Raw genomic sequence first — 21010 nt, 5'->3', positions numbered from 1 at the left:
CCCCGTTATTATCGAGGGAAGGAGTTGCTTTTTAAATTCTTTTTCTTTTTCACAACTGACTTTGAAAAAGGGAGTTGCTTTTTCATTTGCTAAGGGTCTTAACCTCATGGAGGACAGAAGCCTGGAGACGGGAGAAGCCTCTTCCCAGTCGGGAAGAACTGCTGAGCCAGGGTGGAAGTCCCGAGCAGAGCTGGGAGAGGATACCCCATTAATTAGCTTTCTGCCTTCCTTGCTAAGAATTCAGAGGATGATGATGGCAATTGTCTTGGAGGGCCTTGTAAAGCTCGGTAGTAGTAGGAGTACTAATAATAGCTTATCAGGTATATTAACAGTACCATTAGGTAACATTTAAGAAACATTTTAACATACTTAGAGCACTTTAGAAGCATTACTTCATTTAATCCTCACAACAGCCATAGGAGGTGGGTAGTATTATTGGCTCTTTAATAATAAGAAAAATGAAGTTTGGGGAGGTATAGTAATTTACTCAAGACTGAACAACTAAGATGTGGTGGCGGGATGCACACAGGCCCTCTGACCTGGGGCTTATAGTCACCATGCTATGTTGCTTCCATAGGCCTCAGTCACGTAATATTTGTCCTAAAAGTGACCTTAGCTATTCTCTAGGCCAGAGATTTTTGATGCAGATTCCCAAGGAGCACAGGCAAGCATTAAATAAGATAATGCATGTGAAAAGCTTGGTGCGGTGTTAGCACAGAGTCAGGGTGCAATACATTCTGGTGCCTTTGAGCAATTCCATGTGGCTAGTTTCTGTGCTCAGGGGAGAACCGGTGGGCTGTGATGGGGGAAAGAGAATCAAAGCACATTTGTGGGGAGGGGGCTTCATCTTTCTGGGCCTGCTATCTTGACTGACATGCTGCAGCTCTTGCCAAAACCCACTGGTCTGAGTGAAAGTAAAATATCATTGGAAACCTTGCAAACCACCACTAAAACTTCCAGGTGCAGGAAAATAATTGCTTGCCCTAAATAAATGACTTATCATTGCCCTTGGTTGTCTGACATTCTCTTTAATTATAAGCCCTCTTCAAACATTCAAACACACAGGGCCTTTGTAAACTTGAACTCCTTCTGTCTCACCCACAATCCTCCCATATTCTCCCTTTCATTTACACATAAACATCCATCTCTTACTGATTCACATAATGACTTTCAGCTCCTTGCGTCCCACTCAAGGAGGGGGCCCCAGTAGAATTATGGGCATCTGAGCCATCTTCCTGTTCCAAGGCCCCTGGGGGCTCTTCTAAAAGTGAGTCCTTTATGGAGGGAAGACAATGGGCAAAAAGTCCTCTTCACTAGTGCACCAGTCCCACCTTTCTCCCCCCACTTTGACTACAAAGTTGTTTATTTGAGCAGCCACTTCCCTAAGAAAATTCAAAAATTCTTCCACACCATCCCTTCTATACTTAAACATGGTACACTTCACTCTCCTCTCTTCCTCTTGCAAACTCAATGCAGAAGTTCTAGAATGATTTTCTAGGTATCAGGAGGGTCTAGGTAAGCCTCTTTCCTCTCCTTATTGTTCTTCCTTGTCAGAGAGAGAAGTCAGTTCTTTGGAGAGATGAGGAAGACCCTGAGGTCCAGGGCCTGCAGGAGGGCTCCTTGGGCTCTTCTCCAAAGCAGGGGACTCACAGCCTGACTGTACTTCTCCACCTGATCCACACTTGGCATCCCACACCAGTGCCCTGACCAGCACAGGGTTGCCAATCAAATCAGAAAATCTCATGGAGGAATCTCAGAGCCCCTTCCTGGCTTGAGGGCAACTCTTTGCCTAGTACTGGCAGCCCCAGCACCTGCTCTGACATCTTTAGGCAGGGGAATGTTTAACCTGCATCAATCTTCCCCAGCCCCAGATTGGGAGCATTTGCCTGTTCAGATGGTGGAAATACTTCCATGGAATCTATTCTCCAAGTGTTCATTGTGACAGCCCTTCTGGGGGGTTGCAGAGCAGCACCCCACTTACTAAGTGCTTCCTGTTTCCACCTCCCTTTGCTCTTTTTAAAAAAATTTATTTATCTTTTTCTCTGGGATTAGATAGGTGCCCCAGAAGGTTGGTGGCTCTGGTGGCTCAAGATACAAATAATAAAGCTTTGAGTAATGTATTGCCTTTGTTTAAAATATAATTTGGTTCATTGTAAATATATATAATTTAATTCAAAAACATGACTGTGTTTAACAGCTGGCTGGCAAAGTTCCTGAAAATCAAGCAGTCTGCACCAGCCCATACAGAACACCCCTGTCCTGGGCAGGCCCTGGGTCCCAGTAGCCCCGCGTTTGAGAAGGGGTCTCCATGTTCCTAGAAATGCTCTTCTGGCAATGGGACATTTACAGGGAGAATTCTTGATTCTGGGTCTTCTAGGAGGACTCTGTGGTTAAGAAACAGCAGGGATGCTGCAACAGGAGAGAGCAGGTGAGCCTGGGGAGGGGTCTACGGGGAGCTCCCATTGCTGACTCCTGACCTGAGCTGCGGGTGAGGTCCACCGGGGCAGTGGCGACTGGTGTGTCAGGGCACTGGGGCATAACCCAGGGCGAAACGCGAACCTAGACTTCAGCGCTGGTTTCTCTGGCCAGCCCACGCCTTCTGCCTCAGCTCAACGCCACTCCCTCCCCGCCAAGTGGCTCTCGGCTCTGGAGGCGGGACCGAGTTCTCCGGTGGCCCCCGAAGGCTCCGGCCTGCGAGCTCTGGGAGGGGAAAGAAAGGAGGGGCGCCAACTGGGCAGTCCAAAGAGGAGGGGGCCTTTAATAGGCTCACCCAGCGCCTGGTTAGCTGTGCTTCGAGTGGCTGCGGTTTCGAGAAGCCGCCCAGCACCTCCCGCTAGTTCTCGGCTGCAAATTTTCGTCCTTGCACTTGACAGCGATTGCGCTTAAGCTCCCAGGGCGCGCTCCGCTTGGAAAGGCACAGGTAGGAGGCGCGGGCTGCCGGGTGCACGCTCGCCGCTCTGGGAGGCGTCTCCCTCCCTTTGCTCTCCTTTCTGGGAGCTGCCGGCTGTCTCGGAGCGTTGGTAGTTCCAGTGTGCCGGCTGCACGGAGACCGCGTCCGCGTCCGGGGAGTCGGACAAGCCCCTTCCCGGAGCGCAGCTGTGCGCTGCCGGGCGCCATGCTTCTGCTGGGCATCTTAGCCTTGGCTGTGGCCGCGCGACCCGCCGGCGGCTCTGAGCCAGAGAGGGAGGTAGTTGTTCCTATCCGACTGGATCCGGACATCAACGGCCGCCACTACTACCGGCCGGGTCCCGAGGACTCCGGGGATCAGGGACTTATTTTTCAGATCACAGCATTTCAAGAGGATTTTTACCTACACCTGACGCCGGATGCTCAGTTTTTGGCGCCCGCCTTCGCCACTGAGCATTTGGGTGCCCCCCTCCAGGGGCTCACTGGGAGCCCTTCAGACCTGCGACGCTGCTTCTACTCTGGGGATGTGAACGCTGAGCCCGACTCGTTCGCCGCTGTGAGCCTGTGCGGGGGGCTACGTGGAGCCTTTGGCTACCGAGGGGCCGAGTATGTCATTAGCCCGCTGCCCAACGCTAGCGCGCCGGGGGCGCAGCGCAACAGCCAGGGCGCGCACCTTCTCCAGCGCCGAGGTGCTCCCAGCGGGCCTTTTGGAGACCCCACCTCTCGGTGTGGGGTGGCCTCAGGCTGGACCCCCGCCATTCTGCGCGCTCTGGACCCTTACAAGCCGCAGCGGGCGCGCTTGGGGGAGAATCGCAGCCGGCGCAGGTCCGGGCGCGCCAAGCGCTTCGTGTCCATTCCGCGGTACGTGGAGACGCTGGTCGTGGCCGACGAGTCAATGGTTAAGTTCCACGGCGCGGACTTGGAGCAATATCTGCTTACGCTGCTGGCCACGGCGGCGCGACTGTACCGCCACCCCAGCATCCTCAACCCCATCAACATCGTCGTGGTCAAGGTGTTGCTTCTTGGAGACCGCGACGCTGGCCCCAAGGTCACAGGCAACGCAGCCATGACTCTGCGCAACTTCTGTGCCTGGCAAAAGAAGCTGAACAAAGTGAGTGACAAGCACGCTGAGTACTGGGACACCGCCATCCTCTTCACCAGGCAGGTGAGTTGATCTGCCACTTCTTGGGACCCAGATAGCCTCGTTCTCTTAGGTCACCACCCTCAGCTCTTCAAATCCCCTTTGTACCGCACCGAATTCAGATTTCCCTTGATTTCTTCCCGCTCCAACTTGGGAGCTTCCAGGTAGAGAGAGCCCTCTCCTGGGCTTTGCCGAGCGCGGGCTCACGTGCGTCCGCGCCATTGGAGGAGCGCCCCGCTCTCTCGGAAGGTGTTGGCCTGGCACGGCCAATCAGCGCCTCCTGCATCAGGAGTTAAGGGGAGGGACCCAGGAAGTTGCCGCCCCGGAGCCGCAGTTTGCCTCCATGGCCGATAGGAGGCGCTATGAGGATGGCGTTGAAGAGGCGGGAACCGTCCGCCCAGTGGTGTAGGGCATCTAAGTCCTCTCAGACGCCTCTTCGGAGGCTTCCTTTCACTGGCTGTAGAACTGCAAAGTGATCCAAGGTCAGCACCTGCTACATTTCTTTTGGGTAATCTGTTGTTCTGGACCTGGAAAACCTGGATTGGGATGGAGGGACTCATTGGGACAATTTGTGGGTTGCAATAAAAGGCCAGACAAGTACCGAGTCATTGCCGTTTCTCCCACACCCTTCTCTGCTGGTCCTAGTCCAGGGGCTTGCCGATCATTCTGAACAGGCAGCTTAGTTAGGGCACCTGTTTGGAGCTGGGTCTGTTTCACTTGGAGTTGCAAGTGGAGTTTCACTTGGAGCTGAGTTGGGAAAATCTCTTCCAATTGATCCAAATGCTGTCAGAGGGTGACTCGTTTGCCCAGATGTACGCATGGAGCAGGGAAGGCAAGGTTCCTCCTGCTTCAAATCCCTAAAATTCCCATGACCACCCTTGACTGAGGGCTCTCCCTTCTGCCCTTGCTGGGGTGAAAGTCAGGTGAGCCTACTCAAGACCATTTGGAGACTCCAGTTGCAAGGTTAGGAAGATACTGGGATTAAAAAGAGAGACCCAGGCCAGGAAAGCAGCTCTCAAGTCTTTCTCTGGTATTTTATCTCAAATGATGCATCTGTAGACCTTTAGATGCATAGGCATTGGAGGGATCAGGTTCTGTAAAGTTTTTTGATTCTCGAGATTTCTCAGATATGTACTACAAGAAGCTGGGAGAAAAAGGGCCATCCAAGTGACCTGCTTCCTCTGATTTTGGGGGCTGTGACTTGAATGCATGCCCTTGTCTTGTTTTGTCATTATCCTAACCACGCATTCTGGGGATGGCACAGAATCCTTAGTTACCCCTAACCTTCCACTGTTTCCACATGGCCACTCAAAGCTGGACTGGCGCACACCAGCTGGAGCTGGAGTCTTCCACAGTAACCCATTTGGCACAGCTAGTCCCTTCCTGGAGTTGAACTTCCTCCTTTCCCAGCCTTCTTCTCCTCCCACCACCTGGTTTCTCTAGGGAGGTCTTTGGCCTGAGTCTGTTTCCTCAAGCTCATTCTTCCAAGTGAGGTCTGTCGAGCTGCCACTGCCCAGCCCCTACAAGCACTGCCTGAGTCATGGGGAAGCTGCAGAGGAGGTGGTTTCTACCTCTGCACACAGACCAGCTCATCAGTGAGATTGCTGAGGTTGGAAAAAAAGCAAATGCCACGAACAGGATATCTTAACGGGCAAAGCAGCTGTGGCCCCATCCGCTGCCTGGGATGCCCCTGTGGAGATCATTCACTGGCTTGAAAGTAACAGATCTAGTGTCTACAGCCTGGTGGCTAAGGCTGGCTTTTGGAATGAGCCCTAGGAAGAGGACTCCTGCTGGGAACATAGGCCATGCTGTCAGAAGAACCCCACCTTTTAAAGAAGCATTCCAAACAGTGCCACAGCCTCTGTTTCTCAGGGGGGTGTGCTAGACCCCTAGGGGCTATGTTGTCCATGCATAATGGGTCCAAGATGCATGACCACAGGGTCAGAAGCAGTGCTGGACAGGATGTGACTTTTAGAAGCTGTCTTTCCCTTAGGCGTCTAGAGGGCAAAGCCAGACAGTGGGGCAGCTGTATTGGCAGGTCCATTGTCAAGGTATGTGCTTTGTGCTTTACAGTAAACACTTCTTCCCCGCCTTCTCTCACCAGCCCAGACTTCAGGCCCTGCTGCATTCTGAGAATCTTGGGGAACTTCTCATTCCTGAACTCCCCTGGGGGGAAGGTACAGTATTCCATGAAAACACAAGTGAATAGCTGCTCTTTCTAGACTAAGTCAGATGCCGTCTCCAGAACCCTTAACTGTCTGGGAAGGAGAATACATTGATCATAACAAGTATTTTGACAATTTGGGCCAATTTACTTAAAGATTCAGAATAAGAAAGAGTGCACATCTGATTTTTCAAAGTGATTAGCCTCCAGGCTCATAACAGCTGGGTGAAGTCAGCACAGGATTGGAACCAGGATCTGTGGAGAGTTGGAGCCAGAGTTTTTCTCATTTATTTCTAGGAGGAGAAAAGTTTCTTTGGCTTCACGTTGCTCTGGGCAGCAGGAGCCAGGCAGTTAGCACTGAGCCTCAGTGGGCCTGTGCTCCCCAAGACTGCTCTGTCTTTAGGCCCAATGCCATGTGGGTAATCCTTTGTGGTAGAATGGCTTTCATTCATTTATTCATACAATCTTTTAATACTTATTGGAGCATCTATTATTTCCAGGATAGCTGCAGAGCTACAAATATTAATAAGATGTGGCCTCAGGCTCCTGAGAATTCACTGTGTATGTGGGGATGGCAACAGCTAATTTTAATAGTGTGCTAAGTGCCAGACAGAGGCCTTCTCTGTGGGAAGCCCCGTGGGTGGTTGGGCTTGGGGGGCATTCTCCTGAACTCTGGAGCTGAGGAAGAAAAGGCACGGGGCTGGAGAACGAGTGTAGATATGGAGGGAAACTTGTCTTCTGCCTTATAGGATGCCTTAGACTCTGTTCCACCATCTCTTTTGCTCTTTGTGACATTGGTTCCTTTGAAGTAACTTGGCTTTTTAGGACTCATAGTTTATGGCTTTTCTGCTTTCTTCTCTCTTCATTTATTTTATTTTTTCTGATGCTCTTAGTATCACTTTATTTATTTGTTTAATTTTAATTGTTTTTTTCTTTGTACAGATAGGGTCTCACTTTGTCACCCAGGCTGAATCATAGCTCACCGCAGCCTGGAACGTCTGGCCTCAAGCAATCCTCTCATCTTGGTCTCCTGAGTAACTGGCACCACAGGTGTGTCCAACCACGCCTGGCCAATTTTTAATATTTTTGTAGAGATGGGGTCTTGCTATGTTGCTCAGGCTGGTTTTGAACTGCTGGCCTCAAGCAATCCTCTTGCTTCAGCCTTAAAGTGCAGGGATTACAGCATGAGCCACCGCACCTGGCCTTAATATTGCTTTATGCCAGTCTTGGTCCCTTCTCCTCCTCTCTCATCTTCTTTGGGGATCATCCAGTAGACTCTTTGTTATCTTTTTTTTCTCTCTTATTTTCTTAGTTCATACTCTGACACTGACATTTTTTCTCTCACAATCCCGAGCTGGGTGCTATCTTCTTGTTTTGGCTTGAGTGGTAACATATTTTGTAGGCAGACATTCTCTACTGTGCGGAGTGGAACAGCATGCTGGAACCTCATGTGAAATAATAAGAAAGCCCTCGAGACAGGGCAGTGAAATGTAGTGTTCAGATTAGAAAGAAGTTAATCAAAGGTGGCGCCCGTAGCTCAGTGGGTAGGGCCCTGGCCACGTACACCCAGGCTGGCAGGTTCAAACCCAGCCCAGGCCGGCTAAACAACGGCAACTGCAACAACAACAACAAAAAATAGCTGTTCTTGAGATACTATTCTAAGAAGAATATTATCCAGCTCCATCCATGTAAACATAAAAAGAGGTAAAGTCTCCATCAAATGCAGTAATGTACCCAGTTATAATCTAATAAAAAAAATAGCCAGGCATTGTGGTGGGTGCCTGTAGTCCCAGTTACTTGGGAGGCTGAGGCAAAAGAATCCCTTAAGCCCAAGACTTTGAGGTTGCTGTGAGCTGTGATGCCACAGCACTCTACCAAGGGTGACATAGTGAGACTCTGTCTCAAAAAGAAAAGTTAATAATGAAATAACAAATATATTACATATATTTCCCAATGTAATAAAAAAAAATCATGGTACCATTAGGATCTTTTTCAAAGATAGGCCTTGGAAGGTTTTAGGAGAGAGGGGCCCTTGATAGGTTTGATCTTTAGTAGTTTGTCATTCTTGGTCACTAAATGGAATCACAACATCATTCCTTCTGGGAGGGAGAGGGGAAGGGGTGGGAAGAGAGAAAGGAAGGAGTTGATTATTCTCTCTCTTGTAGGGTGAGTACCCTCTCTCTTCTTTCTTACTTATACCAAATAAGTAAGCCTGACCTTAATGCTGGAAGATGGGGGAGGAAGGCTGGAGGGAATCTTTTCTTTATTTTTTTAACCACTGGCAGTCAAGGGAGGTTTTCTCCTTCCTTAGGTCTTGTTATTCCCCTGTCTTTGAAGGTCTCTGTAATTGTTTGTGTTTCCCCCTGCCCCCCTTTGCCTTGATACCTTGACTCAGGTGTGTGGCACAGTGGAAAGAACCCAGGCCTGGGGTCAGGCAGACCTGAGTCTGAGTTCAGGTGCTTGAACTTCCTACCCATGGGCATTGGCTTAACCAGCAATTAGGGCTTCACCTTCCTCATCCTTAGAATGAGGGTAATGATGATAACATGATACCTAACTTACGGGCTATTGCAAAGATAAGGTATGAGTGCTTTTCACCAGTAATTACAGTATCCTAAGTAGTCTGGTGGGATTTAGACCAAAGAATACAGTTTTGGATTCAAGGGCTCTTTCTTCACTTACCAGCCATGTGGCCTTAGGTGTGTAATCTCAACCCATGGAGCCTCAGTTTCCTTATCTGTAAAATGAGAGAATAGCACTCAAGTATGACAGTTACTATTAGCACAAATACATGTTTCTTGTCGTTGTGGGATAGTTACCCCAACTTAACCCTTACCAGAATTCAAATTTTGGATAGACTTGATTTAAAGTATTCTGCCCCATTGCCCTTGTAAGTGTACTTTACACTTATTTATTACATAGTCCCGTTTGTTTGTGTAGAAACTATGGACCCTAGCATTTGCTAATCCTTCTGATCTGTAAGCTCCTTTGTAAGCCCCTACGTGGGCCCCTGTTCGTTTCACTCAGTAAGTGATCATGGGAGGAAGGTGCTGACAAAAGAGCAACGACCCCCGTGTCTGTGGGTGCTCAGACAGCTCACCCCCCCACCCCCCATCATTAATCCCACTTTCAAGGCCGTCAGGCTGCAGTGTTGGGAGAGGGAGTATGAGGTTCTTCTGGCATTTCATCTTGGCTCTTGGCCATCAGGTTTTGCCCTGGAGAAAGGAGGGGCTCCAGGGAGGAGTGTGTTTAATGTACCTTGGAGTCAGCAGACAGGGTGCACAGCAGGGACGGGGTCAGTGTGTCAGTGCTAGTGTGGGGCCAGGAGCCAGGCGCTGGCTCAACCTGTGAGGCCCAGAACGGCACCAAGAGCACTCTCAGGTCTGGACCCCGCCTCTCCCTCTCCCCAGGACCCTCTTCACTCAGTTCCACCAGCACTAGCTTGAGCTATGGGGAGGGGGTAGTACGGGGTGGACAATCTTTTCCTCTCGAGGTTCCCCAGCCCCTTCACTCTTGGGGCCCATGTGCACAGCAGCAGTTGGGAGTGAGTAGGGGCTCAGCTCTGAGGCTGCACTGCCTGGACGTCAGTTCTTACCCTGCCCCCTTCCTCTCTGCCTGACTTTTCACTTGATGTGTGACCCTGGGCTGGTTACTTAACTTCTCTGAGTCTTTTCTGTAAGGTGGGACATAATGGTATTTTCCTCATAAAGTTCTTGTGAGCATTAAATGAGCTAATACAGCAAAGCTCTCAGGATAGTGTCTGGCCTGTAACAGCAACTCACTAAATGTTAGCGATTGTCATTATATTTGCTGGGTGCTCTCTCTTAAAGTGATAATTTTTAGGCTTCTTGCAAGCTTTGGGTTCCTCTTCCTCCTCACTGAGGTAATTTGTGTTGTTTTGGTTACGTCAGTCTCTTGCAATAATACCATTTTGTACATCTGGAGGGAGTTATATGCCAGTGAAACCAAATCTGCTAATAGAAATAACTAATCTTCCAGGGCGTGTTACCATCTTCTTCCTCACCAGGCAGCCTTACTCACACTGCCCAGGCACTGAGTTGTTAAGATTTTATTTCTCCTAGTAAAGCGATCCTCCCATCCTTGGGGATTACAAACAGAAATGGATTTTGGGGCTGGATGAGGAAATGCACTGATGCCTGGCAGAGATGCTGATGGAAAACGAGTTAAAGGGGAAGTATTGTTGCTAGTGTGGAGTGCTTTTCACTAGTAATTACGGTATGCTAACTAGTCTGGTGGGGATTTAAACCAAAGAACACAGCTTTGGATTCAGGGCCCCATCTTTCACTTACCAGCCACGCAGCCTTGAGTATGTAATCTCAACTCACTGAAGCTCAGGTTCCTCACCTGTAAAATGAGAGGACAGCTCCAGAGTTCTGTGCATTAGATGTTTGGATGCTGTCACGGGTCTGTGCCTGGATCTTGTGCCTATGACTCAGGGGAAGTATGAAATTGGCTACGCAAGAATGCGTATATCTTTTGCCACATTAAAAAAAATTAATGTGGGGGCGGCGCCTGTGGCTCAAGGAGTAAGGCGCCGGCCCCATATACCGGAGGTGGCAGGGTCAAAACCAGCCCCGGCCAAAAAGCTCCAAAAAAAAAAATTAATGTGCTTGATTTTTATGGATGTCTGTCTCTGTGTATTGCTGTAAAACATGGAGCATTTCAGTACAGGCCTGGGAAGTGAGGGGGGGAGGGAAGGAGGTCTGAGGAGAACCAGCTAGGTGGTGGGGAGTCACAGATGGGGTGGTGTATGGAGTGACTTGGTTGAACACCAATCAGGCCACTGCAAGGTGTTATCCTTATTCATTTATTCAAATTGTGGCCCCAATCCTTACTTTATAAGAAGGGACAATTAGAAAAGAATAGTCTGGGAGTGTTGGGTTCTTGGCCAAGATAATTTCTTGGGTCATCTAGAAAAGCAGCTGCAGCTACAAAGAGAAATGGCAAATTGTCAGAAGAAAACGAGGCCGGCGGGGGCTGGGTTCTAGGAGGGAGAACCAGAACAGTGTCTGTTTTGGGGAGGCAAGTGTCTGGGCTGAAGAGGTTAAAGGCAGTTTCAATGCCTCTGAGTTCCTTCCAGAAGGGTGGAGACATTCAATGCCACAGATGAGGCACCACTGGGCCCCTGTACGACTGCTCGTAGGCGTTCAAAGCACTAAGGGCCAGCGACTGTGCATTCAGCTCCTGGCTGGAGGAAGAGGTCCAGGCAGAGCCCCTGGCCCCAAATGGCTGCATCTTCCCTCAGTGAAGGCCCTGGTGACTGCAGGGCGGCCGCTCTCAGCTACACCCTCACCCTCAGGAAACCTGCCAGCTCTTTCCTTGTTCCTCTTGTTTGATCCAGGGAAATCGGGATTTCTTGATGGAAAGAACAGGTTGCTCCTGGCCAGGAAGGGCCTGCAGCTGCATGTCTTTGCTCCAGAGAGAATCCACCCTCCTCGACTTCCCAGCCACGGCGGTGGGTGCAGGGCAGCTGAGCTCCAGCAGCCCCGGGGGTCCCAGCCTGAGCTCTCATTTGGGTCTAGCTATTTCTAGACGGGGTCAGGACTCTGAGTCTCCACATGGGTGCCCTTCATTTTCATGTGCCTTAGTGCTGTCAACTATGCGACTTGGGTTGGTAGACAAGATTTCCCTCAAGAATTCCTTCCATTTTAAAAGTATTTCACTCTGTGCATTCCATTTATAACCTACAGGGCCAGAAGGGGCTGAGTGCTCTGGGCCTGGGGGAGGAGCAGAGGTTTAAAGCACCCACCAGTCCAGGTTTAGCTGTAGACTGGCCCTTCCCCAGAATAGCGAACTGAGGCCGTGAGTAGAGAAGGGGCTTGTCCCAAGTCACACATCTACTTAGTGACAGGCCCCAAACCAGACAATTCTTGATTCTTATTCCAGGGCCCCCTCCCCTGCCTCCCTTACAGAAGGCCACAGGGAGTTTGCAGGGTGGTCCAGAGGTCACGGGGTGGGCCTGCATCACAGGCTCCCCTGCAGGCTGCAGCCATTAGGCTAGAATTTCCAGAGACCTAACCTTTGTCAGGAAGCTATACTCCAGTGTCTAGGGACACACAGGCCCCATTGTCCCCCCCATCCCTTCCTTCCTAGCCTTGCCCCACCCCCACCCCCATTCATAAACTGAGCTGTGATCGTCCCCAGCACATTCCCTGAACTTCTGAGTGGGCCAGCCTGAGTTTTGACAGTGGTTGTTTTCTAGGTTTCAGGACATAGGGGAAGGAGAACTTTCTGGGAGAGTGAGTCTTTGAAAAGGGAAGGAAAATGGGACGAGAAGGGCATTTTGAAGGAAACTGAGATGAGAAGTATGGTAGGTAAGCGCAGGCAGCAAGCCAGGGCTGAGCATGCATGCCTCCTCTTGCTGACGCCTGCGTACCTGGGTTCAGCTTGGTCATCCTCAGAATAACTGTTAACTCATTAGGAGGTGTGACTGTCACCTGACTGTGGGAAGCCAAGTTTGACTGCTCAGGCGGTAAACTTCTGAGTGCTTTGGATTAAATTTTGCTGATTTTCTGTACTATGACCACTTTTCCTCCCATGTCTTTGGGTGGTCACGGTGCTACTACCCGCTTCACCCCATGCACGTAGACATGCACGCACATGCATGCTGACACGCATACATGTGCACACGCATGCAGATGTGCAGGCCTGCAGAGAAACAGAGCTGAGCTCAGCTCTGTGAGTGTGTTTACGTGAGCCCTTGGGCTCCCACAGGGAACGACAGCTCCTTCTTCTGAGCACTGTCTCAGCAGTGGCGGGCAGGTAGCTGTGACGTGGAGGAAAGAGCACTGCGTTCCCGTCATACACTCAGCGCCTGTGTCTGCTCTGTGCCTTGAACCACTTTGAGCTTCAGTCTTTGGGAGGCAATGATCATAGTCATTATTTCAGTGGGTGTCTCGAGGATTAAATAGGGTCGTGTGTGCAAAGTGCATGCATAGTGTCAACCTTTAATAAATCCTGGCTGTAATTAACTGTGACCATGAGCTTCCGCGTGCACCTTTGATGAATAGGTATAACACCTCTGCTTCATCAGATGGTGCTATTATGATGAGGGACGTGCGTGCAGTTTCTCATACACCACGGAGTGCCTTGTGCCTTAAAGGCAGCGACATTATGAAGAGAATGTGAGCATCCCTGTGGCAACATGTCTTCTCAAGAGGAGCAGAATGTACACACGTGTCTTATCCTATTCTGACTCCTGGGCTCTTATGGGCTCTGGATGTGTGGCTGGCCTGTATGCTCAAAACGTTCTCTGAGCTACTCACCCCAGAAGATCCATTTTGCCCTCTGCGCTCCCTGGAAATATTTCCAATCTGGGTTTGCCTCTGGAAGCCCATGCTTCTGCAGGAAGTTGAGCTTCAGTACAGAACAAGGGACCCTCCTGCTTAGGTGACGATCTGTTTGATTTATCTGTTCTTCCTAGCAGCCTTTGAGCCAGTGGTCCCCTGGAGCGCCTGCAGCCAACTGAGCTGTGTCCAGACCGTGGCTTATAGCCTCCTCACTCCGCTTCCTCCCAGCCCTGGGAAGCCAAGTCTCTGGCAGGGGTGGGTCTTTGGCCAGTGACTCTTTGGCTGAGAATCTCAACTTAATTCATGGTTGTCCAAAAAGCAGCCGAGCAAGGACTGCGGCTGCTTGAAGCTGCTCTGGGGAACCTGGTTGCCTTCCACCCCCACCTGCCTCCAGGAGCTGTGACCTCCCTGGGCTGTGCGAGTCACCATTTCTCTGGTCTGGAAGTCTGTCTTTGTAAAAAGCAGTGGCCCTTGCATTTTAATTTCATATCTCCTAATTTCTTCCCAGAAGAACGCCCTGGGTAGGATGTGGGCGGAATCTTCTTAGCAAGCCACAGAGCTTTCTTCCTGAGCCATCCTCCCTGTGCCTGGTTGGATTCCACGAGCACCCCACAAGCCCCTAGGATAAAGGGCTGGGCTGGATGATGCTGGGCCTGGTGAGGGTTGGATGGGATGAACTGGACCGTCCTCTGGATGCCCTTTCTTCCCTTCAGGTCCCTTCTGTCACTGTCTCTAACTTCGGGCTGGCTTCTGCTTCTCCCCCACCTGGCAGGACCTGTGCGGAGCCACCACCTGCGACACCCTGGGCATGGCTGACGTGGGCACCATGTGTGACCCCAAGAGAAGCTGCTCTGTCATCGAGGATGACGGGCTCCCTTCAGCCTTCACCACCGCACATGAGCTAGGTGAGGCTGCCGCGCTCTTGGATCTAGGGGAGAAGAGCTCCCCTCTGGGGCCTTTCTGGATTTGCTCAAGGCGCTTGGAGGGTGGGAAGACATTTGTCTCTGCTCTCTGATGCTCTGAAGTCTTAGGGCGTCCCTTCTTAGGGCCCAGGTCTGCCTTGGAAGTGGCTTTGTTTCCGTTTTCTAGCCCAGTTAAGGGGTCTGCGCTCCTCTGTAGAGTAGTTGATCACGTAGGTACCATGGGGGAGAATATATCAATAATCCTGGACACTGTCTCCATGGAGCCCACAGCCAATGGGGGGGACAGAAACACAGGAACCTGGTCTTTAGGGTATTTGCAAAGCAGTTTATCAATAGGTGGAAATGACCTCAGCCTGAAAACTGTCAACACGGGCTCTCCAGAGTCCTTGTTCCTCCCTCGACACCCCTGGCCCCAAACTGCTCTGCATAGCCTGGCCTCTCCTGCCTGCTCTGCATAGCCTGGCCCCTCCCACGTGCTCTGCATAGCCTGGCCCTTCCCACATTCTCTGCATAGCCTGGCCCCTCTGGCTTGATCTGCATAGCCTGGCTCCTCCCACCTGCTCTGCATAGCCTGGCTCCACCCTCTGAGACCTCTTGCCTTGCCCCACAGGACACGTGTTCAACATGCCCCATGACAATGTGAAGGTGTGTGAAGAGGTGTTTGGGAAGCTCCGAGCCAACCACATGATGTCCCCAACCCTCATCCAGATCGACCGTGCCAACCCGTGGTCAGCCTGCAGTGCTGCCATTATCACTGACTTCCTGGACAGTGGGCATGGTAAGCCAGGTGGTGGAGAGGATGGGCACGGTAAGCCAGGCAGTGGAGAGGAATGGGGCTGGCTGGGAAGGGGCTTCGCTGGCGTCACCAATGGAGATGCAGTCTGTCCTCTGAACCTTAGGTGTGTGACCTCTAGGAGTTGGGCTCTGACATGAGGCTATTCCAGTTGCCTGTTGGTCCATTAGCTCTCTACCACTTGGATCTGAGCTGGCCAAACCTCACCTTCCTCAGGTCACCTTGATGACCGTCTTTGGCTCTCTGCAGGTGACTGTCTCCTGGACCAGCCCAGCAAACCCATCTCCCTGCCCGAGGACCTGCCGGGTGCCAGCTACACCCTGAGCCAGCAGTGTGAGCTGGCCTTTGGTGTGGGCTCCAAGCCCTGTCCTTACATGCAGTACTGTACCAAGCTGTGGTGCACTGGCAAGGCCAAGGGGCAGATGGTGTGCCAGACACGCCACTTTCCCTGGGCAGATGGCACCGGCTGTGGAGAGGGCAAGTTCTGCCTCAAGGGGACCTGTGTGGAGAGACACAACCTCAGCAAATACAGGGTGAGTGAGTGCTGGAGCCAGCATGTGGCGGACTGCTGGGGGACCGGTGCTCTGTCACTGTATCTACTGAAACTGGCTGCGACTGTCACTGTATTGTATTGCTGTGCTGTGCCTCATTGCCCTGTCGATAGTCCTATCTCTTCAAATTTTAAGACTGGAGAGAAGAGCTGCAGTGTGTCAGAGGACTTGGTGGAGCCTTAGACACATGAGAAAAGCCTTCAACAGGAAGTGGGGTCTCAGGCCCGAGCTCTGTGCCTTGTCCTACCCGGAGAGGAGCTCTGGTCCCAAAGCCCAATCCCTGATGTGAGGATTGACTCACTCCTTGACCCCTTCTTGTCTTCCCTTACCCACTCCTTCTGTGCATGATCCACACCCAGGGAGCTGAGTGAACAAGGCTCAGGCTGAAATGGGGTCAAACCATGGACAAGCCACTTTCTGAAACAAGCTTCAGTTTCTTTGTGATTGTTGCTTTTTTTTTTCTGAAACATAATTGAACAAAACTTTTTTTCCCCCTCTGATAAACAGAAGTAGCAATTACACCAGAACATATTCAGGACTCCAAATATTCTTAGAATACAGTAAAAACTTCCCAGTCTTCAGGTCTCGTTTTGGGGTAGCACAGGTATTTATATGTGTACCTTTCTGGTAGGAATACAAAGTGTATCCTCTTCCTTGATCCTGGAGGTGACTGGTCCTACTCCTCCCCTGTCCCCAGCCCGGGGTGGGGGTGGGGACTTGGTTCAGAGTGCATCCAGGCAATATTGTAAAACACCATTCACCAAGCACCTCTTTGATTGCCTTGAGATGGGTGTGGTACAAAATAATTAAAAACATTTGTTTTTATACATATTTAATTAAGTACATATTTAATTAAACCTTCAACCATTTACTAGGCAGCAACTAGTTCAGGGAACTGTGTGAGATTCTGCAGTAGGCAGAAAGGAACAGAGCCCAGGCCATGCCTCAGAGGACTCACAGTCCCAAGGGGGAGCTGGAATGTAACTGCCTCATGAGAGACAGAGAGGGGTATGTTATGTGTTAGGACAGAAGCCTGGGAGGATGTCATGGGAGAACAGGGGCCAAGGGATTAATAATGATGTGAAGGGGAAGATGGATTCATGAAGATGCTGAGGGGAGGGCAGATGTGAAGGGATACTGAGGGATAAGTAGGACCCACAGCAGAGATGGAGTGAGGCAGGGACATGGGTGCTCCTGGGTAGGTCCCCACGAGCTGGAGGGCTGGGTGATGAGGACTCTGTGGGAAATGTCTTGGGAAGGTAGTTTGGGGCCAGCCTGTGGCACCAGGCTGGGCTGAGGGTTTGTACTTGGAGGCTCTGAGAACAGGTGAGTCAAGGTTAGCTCCTCCCAGGGGAAAGATGAGGCTGGAGGGTGCAGAGATGAGTCAAGAGGGTATCAGATGTAGGAGATGTGGTCTGAAAGGCATCATCTCATTATCCACACATTCTCTGGAATTCTCAGCCTATCATCAGCAAAACCCACTATGTCTTCAACCTCTTTTCTGAACAGTCCCTGCACCACCTTATTTTGACTGAAACTTGGCCCTTCACAGAGGACACCGCCTTAACTGGGCAGGGTCAAATCACAAAGCTGATCTTATACAAGGATCCCAGGTCCAAAAAATCTCGCTTTGACCATAAGGTCTTACCTCCCCAGCCCATTCCCTCTAAATTTTGGATTCCAACAATTCCTCATTTCCCTCTGGGCCCACAGTCCATTGATGCAACCACCTCCCCATCGTCTCTCACCACCTCCCGAGTGAGGTGAGAGTCCATGGTCCTTTGTTAAAATCACCCCTTCACATACACTCTTGACTCCCTTGCCCTTGTCTCTCTGTGTCATACTCACTTGGATAAGCCACCTCCTGGCTTGAAACCAACTTACTCACCTGCTCAATTGTACTTGCACAGGCGGGTAAGGCTGGAGAAAAACATGCCATTGTGCTCACTGGTCTCAGTTTAAACTCGTGACCTGGAAACTTAGGTGGGCCCATAATGCTGCCCTGGGGTCCTATTTTTCATTTCCCAACCTCCTAAACCATCAGGTACACTTCACCTCCTCCTCCCATTCCCAAAGCATTTTAACTCTCACTAGTGATCTTTCTTTCTGTTTCCCTAAGAAAAAAAGCAATTAAGTCATCAGAAAAGAAATTCCACCAACTCCCCCAGCACCTCTGCCACCTGACCTGCTTCTGTGTCCATGGCCCGGCCCCCAGTCTATCCCCCTTTACAGAGGGCAAATTGTCTGCGCTCGGGGCTGAGGCTGTGCTGTGTGCTCTGCCTTGGAATTTTCACTGCTTATCAGTTCTCTCTGTCTCCTGCAGTACGAGTTTCACCCCCCACTACTTTTTTTTGAGACAGAGTCTCCGTCACCCTGGGTAGAGTGCTGGGTTGAGCTCACAGCAACCTCAAACTCTTGGGCTCAAGCAATCCTCTTGCCTCAGACTCCCGAGTAGCTGGGACTACAGGTGCCCACCACACGTCTGGCTAGTTTTTCTAGTTTTAGTAGAGACAGGGTCTTGCTCTTGCTCAGACTGGTCTCCAACTCCTGAGCTCAAGCATTCCACCTGCCTCTGCCTCCCAGAGTGTTAGGACTATAGGTGTGAGCCACTGCGCCCGCTCCCACCCCAAGTTGATTCATTCCTCTTAGGATACAAACTTGCTGTCCTTTTTCCTGTCTTCTCATGATTCTACTTCCCTCCTTTTTTTTGAGGTCTGTTTCTCTGGCCCCTTCACAGCAGCACTCTTTGAAAGGCTCTCTCCAATCCTCGCCTCCCAGCTTTTCTTGGGAGCCCATCCTGGTCAGGCTTTCACTCCCACCACTCCTCCAAAATAGCTCTTATTGAGGCCCCCAAAGTCCTCCATGCTGCTGAAGTCAGTGACTGTCCCCTTTCTCCACACTGCCCGAGCTGCTAGAGCCTTTTGAGGCGCCCGTGACTCCCTGTCCCCATCCCAGGCCTACGACCTCTGGGTTTGCTCCTCCTCCCGGCTGCCCCCAGTCTCCTCAGCCCGTGCTTTCTGGCACTCTCTCGTCTGAAGGGTGGAGTGCTGCAGGGCCCCATCCCTGCCCTTGTCACTGCCCACTCTCTGACTCTGAGGTGACATATCAAGACCAGGGCAGTAAGTGTCCTTTATGGCTTGAAGACACCCACATTGTACCTCAGCCCACGCCTCTGTCCTGACCTGCAGAGTGGCATGTGGAGGTGAATTGGGATGTCCCCACTGGACACCTGACCAGCACCTTAAAACTAGCGTCAGCAAAACTGAGCTTCTGGCCGTTTCCCCTGAGCCTGCCCTGCTACCCCCACATTCTGCTTGCTCATGCCCAAACCCTCTTCTCCCACACACCACAGAATCTAACCGTCTCTCCCCACTCGATCTGCTCCCAGCCTGCTTCACGCCGCCACCCCTCCCCAGGGTCTCTGCAGTGGCTCCCTAGGGCATATCTCACTCTTTACCGACTATTCCCACGGCAGCTGCCTGTGGGATCTGTTTGAGATGGAAGTTGGATTCTGCCGCTTCTCTGCTGGGAGCCCTTGGAGGGCCTGGCCCCCTCTGCCTTTGTGTCCTGATCTTCTGCCTGGCTCACTTGGTCCAGAGATGCTGGAGCACTCCAGGCACAAGCCTCCTCAGGGCCTTTGCACGTGCTCCCTATACGCAGAATGTGCTTTTCCTGTTACCCCCATGCAAGTGAGCTCTCCCTGACCCCCTAGTCCAGAGCAGCCCCCTCACCAAGGCCCTTCCCAACCCTCACCCCCGCCCCCCCATCCAACTCTCCACATGCACAGGCTTATTTTGATTTTCTGCTTCCCCTCCAGTAGGCTGTAATTGCTTTGATGGCAGGGACTTGCCGCATGTGGTGTCCCGTAGTAGGAGGTCAGCAGGTGCTGGGTGAATGAACAGGAGCCCAGCAAGGAATGGCACAGGGTGGAGCACAGTGACGTTTTTTCCCATGAGCAGGTGAGAAAAGTGCAGGAACGGTGTTGATTGAGTCCTGGAGAAGAATTAGAGGGAAGAAGGCCTGGCTCAGACTGTTGGTCTGCAGAAGGCCGCTGCTGACTTGTGAGAGGGCAGCTGCCGTGGTGTGACAGGGGCAGTGAGGAGCGAGGATGTGGAATGAGAGCAAGGAAGGAGGTGGGACACTAAATGAGGAGAAAGCAGGGTAAAGGGAAAGTGGGTTTTGTTTTTATGGGATCAAACAGACATGTTGACACAATGGAGCAGGAATGAAGGGACAGGAGGACGGCAGAGTGAACATGCTGAACCCATCTGTAAGTTAGAGCATCACATTGCACACAGCCGGTTCCTGATCAGCTCCATGTGGGCTCCGCACTTGACGGGTGATCGGTGACACGGGTTTAACCCCAGGCTTTTACAACCTGGCATTTTGTCTATTGCCCAACTGATGTGTGTTCAGGGGGTGAAAACCCACTTTATTGTCATCTTAGAAATCCATAATGATGACTATATATTTTTCTCCCTTCTCTATCCTCTTAAAAAAAATCCTATAAAGGGCAGGGCCTGTAGCTCACTGGGTAGGGTGCCGGCCACATACACTGCGGCTGGTGGGTTCCAACCCAGCCCGGCTAAAACAACAATGGCAACTGCTACAACAACAAAAAAATAGCTGGGCATTATGGTGGGCGCCTGTAGTCCCAGTTATTTGGGAGGCTGAGGCAAGAGAATCGCTTAAGCCCAAGAGTCTGAGCTTGCTGTGAGCAACAGCTTGAGACTTTGTCTCAAAAAAAAAGAAAAAAAAACAAAACAAACAAACAAAAAAAACTGCGTAAAAATCCCCTACTGCATAATTCACCCCAAGGCCAAAGAGACAAGAGTTTTAGGATTGCTTAATAGTGTCTTTTTTTTTTTTTTTTGTAGAGACAGAGTTTCACTTTATTGCCCTCGGTAGAGTGCCGTGGCGTCACACGGCTCACAGCAACCTCCAACTCCTGGGCTTAAGCGATTCTCTTGCCTCAGCCTCCCGAGCAGCTGGGACTACAGGCGCCCGCCACAACGCCCGGCTATTTTTTGGTTGCAGTTTGGCCGGGGCCGGGTTTGAACCCGCCACCCTTGGCATATGGGGCCGTTGCCCTACTCACTGAGCCACAGGCGCCGCCCACTTAATAGTGTCTTAACTCCACCTCCTCTTAACACAAACGGTTGAACTGCTTGTAGTGACACTCTCTCCAGCGTAGCTCCTGATGGAACTTGAGACTGGTTTG

The 21010-nt window shown here is 51.1% G+C and overlaps 1 protein-coding gene across 1 annotated transcript in view; it reads left to right on the top strand.

Annotated features, from left to right (window-relative positions):
- Nucleotides 1–3005: 3005 nt before the first annotated feature.
- ADAMTS15 (ADAM metallopeptidase with thrombospondin type 1 motif 15) overlaps nt 3006–21010 on the top strand; it is a 24932-nt gene continuing 6927 nt past the window's right edge. The window contains exons 1-4 of the mRNA XM_053595641.1: nt 3006–4072; nt 14295–14427; nt 15056–15223; nt 15488–15771. Of these exons, the coding sequence (XP_053451616.1) occupies nt 3116–4072; nt 14295–14427; nt 15056–15223; nt 15488–15771 (1542 nt within the window). The 5' untranslated portion in view covers nt 3006–3115. The remainder of the gene's footprint in view (nt 4073–14294; nt 14428–15055; nt 15224–15487; nt 15772–21010) is intronic.

This window comes from Nycticebus coucang, chromosome 6, assembly GCF_027406575.1.
Source record: "Nycticebus coucang isolate mNycCou1 chromosome 6, mNycCou1.pri, whole genome shotgun sequence".
Lineage (NCBI taxonomy): Eukaryota > Metazoa > Chordata > Mammalia > Primates > Lorisidae > Nycticebus > Nycticebus coucang.
Note: the sequence above shows the minus strand (reverse complement) of the source record. Positions and strands in the feature narration are given on the sequence as shown.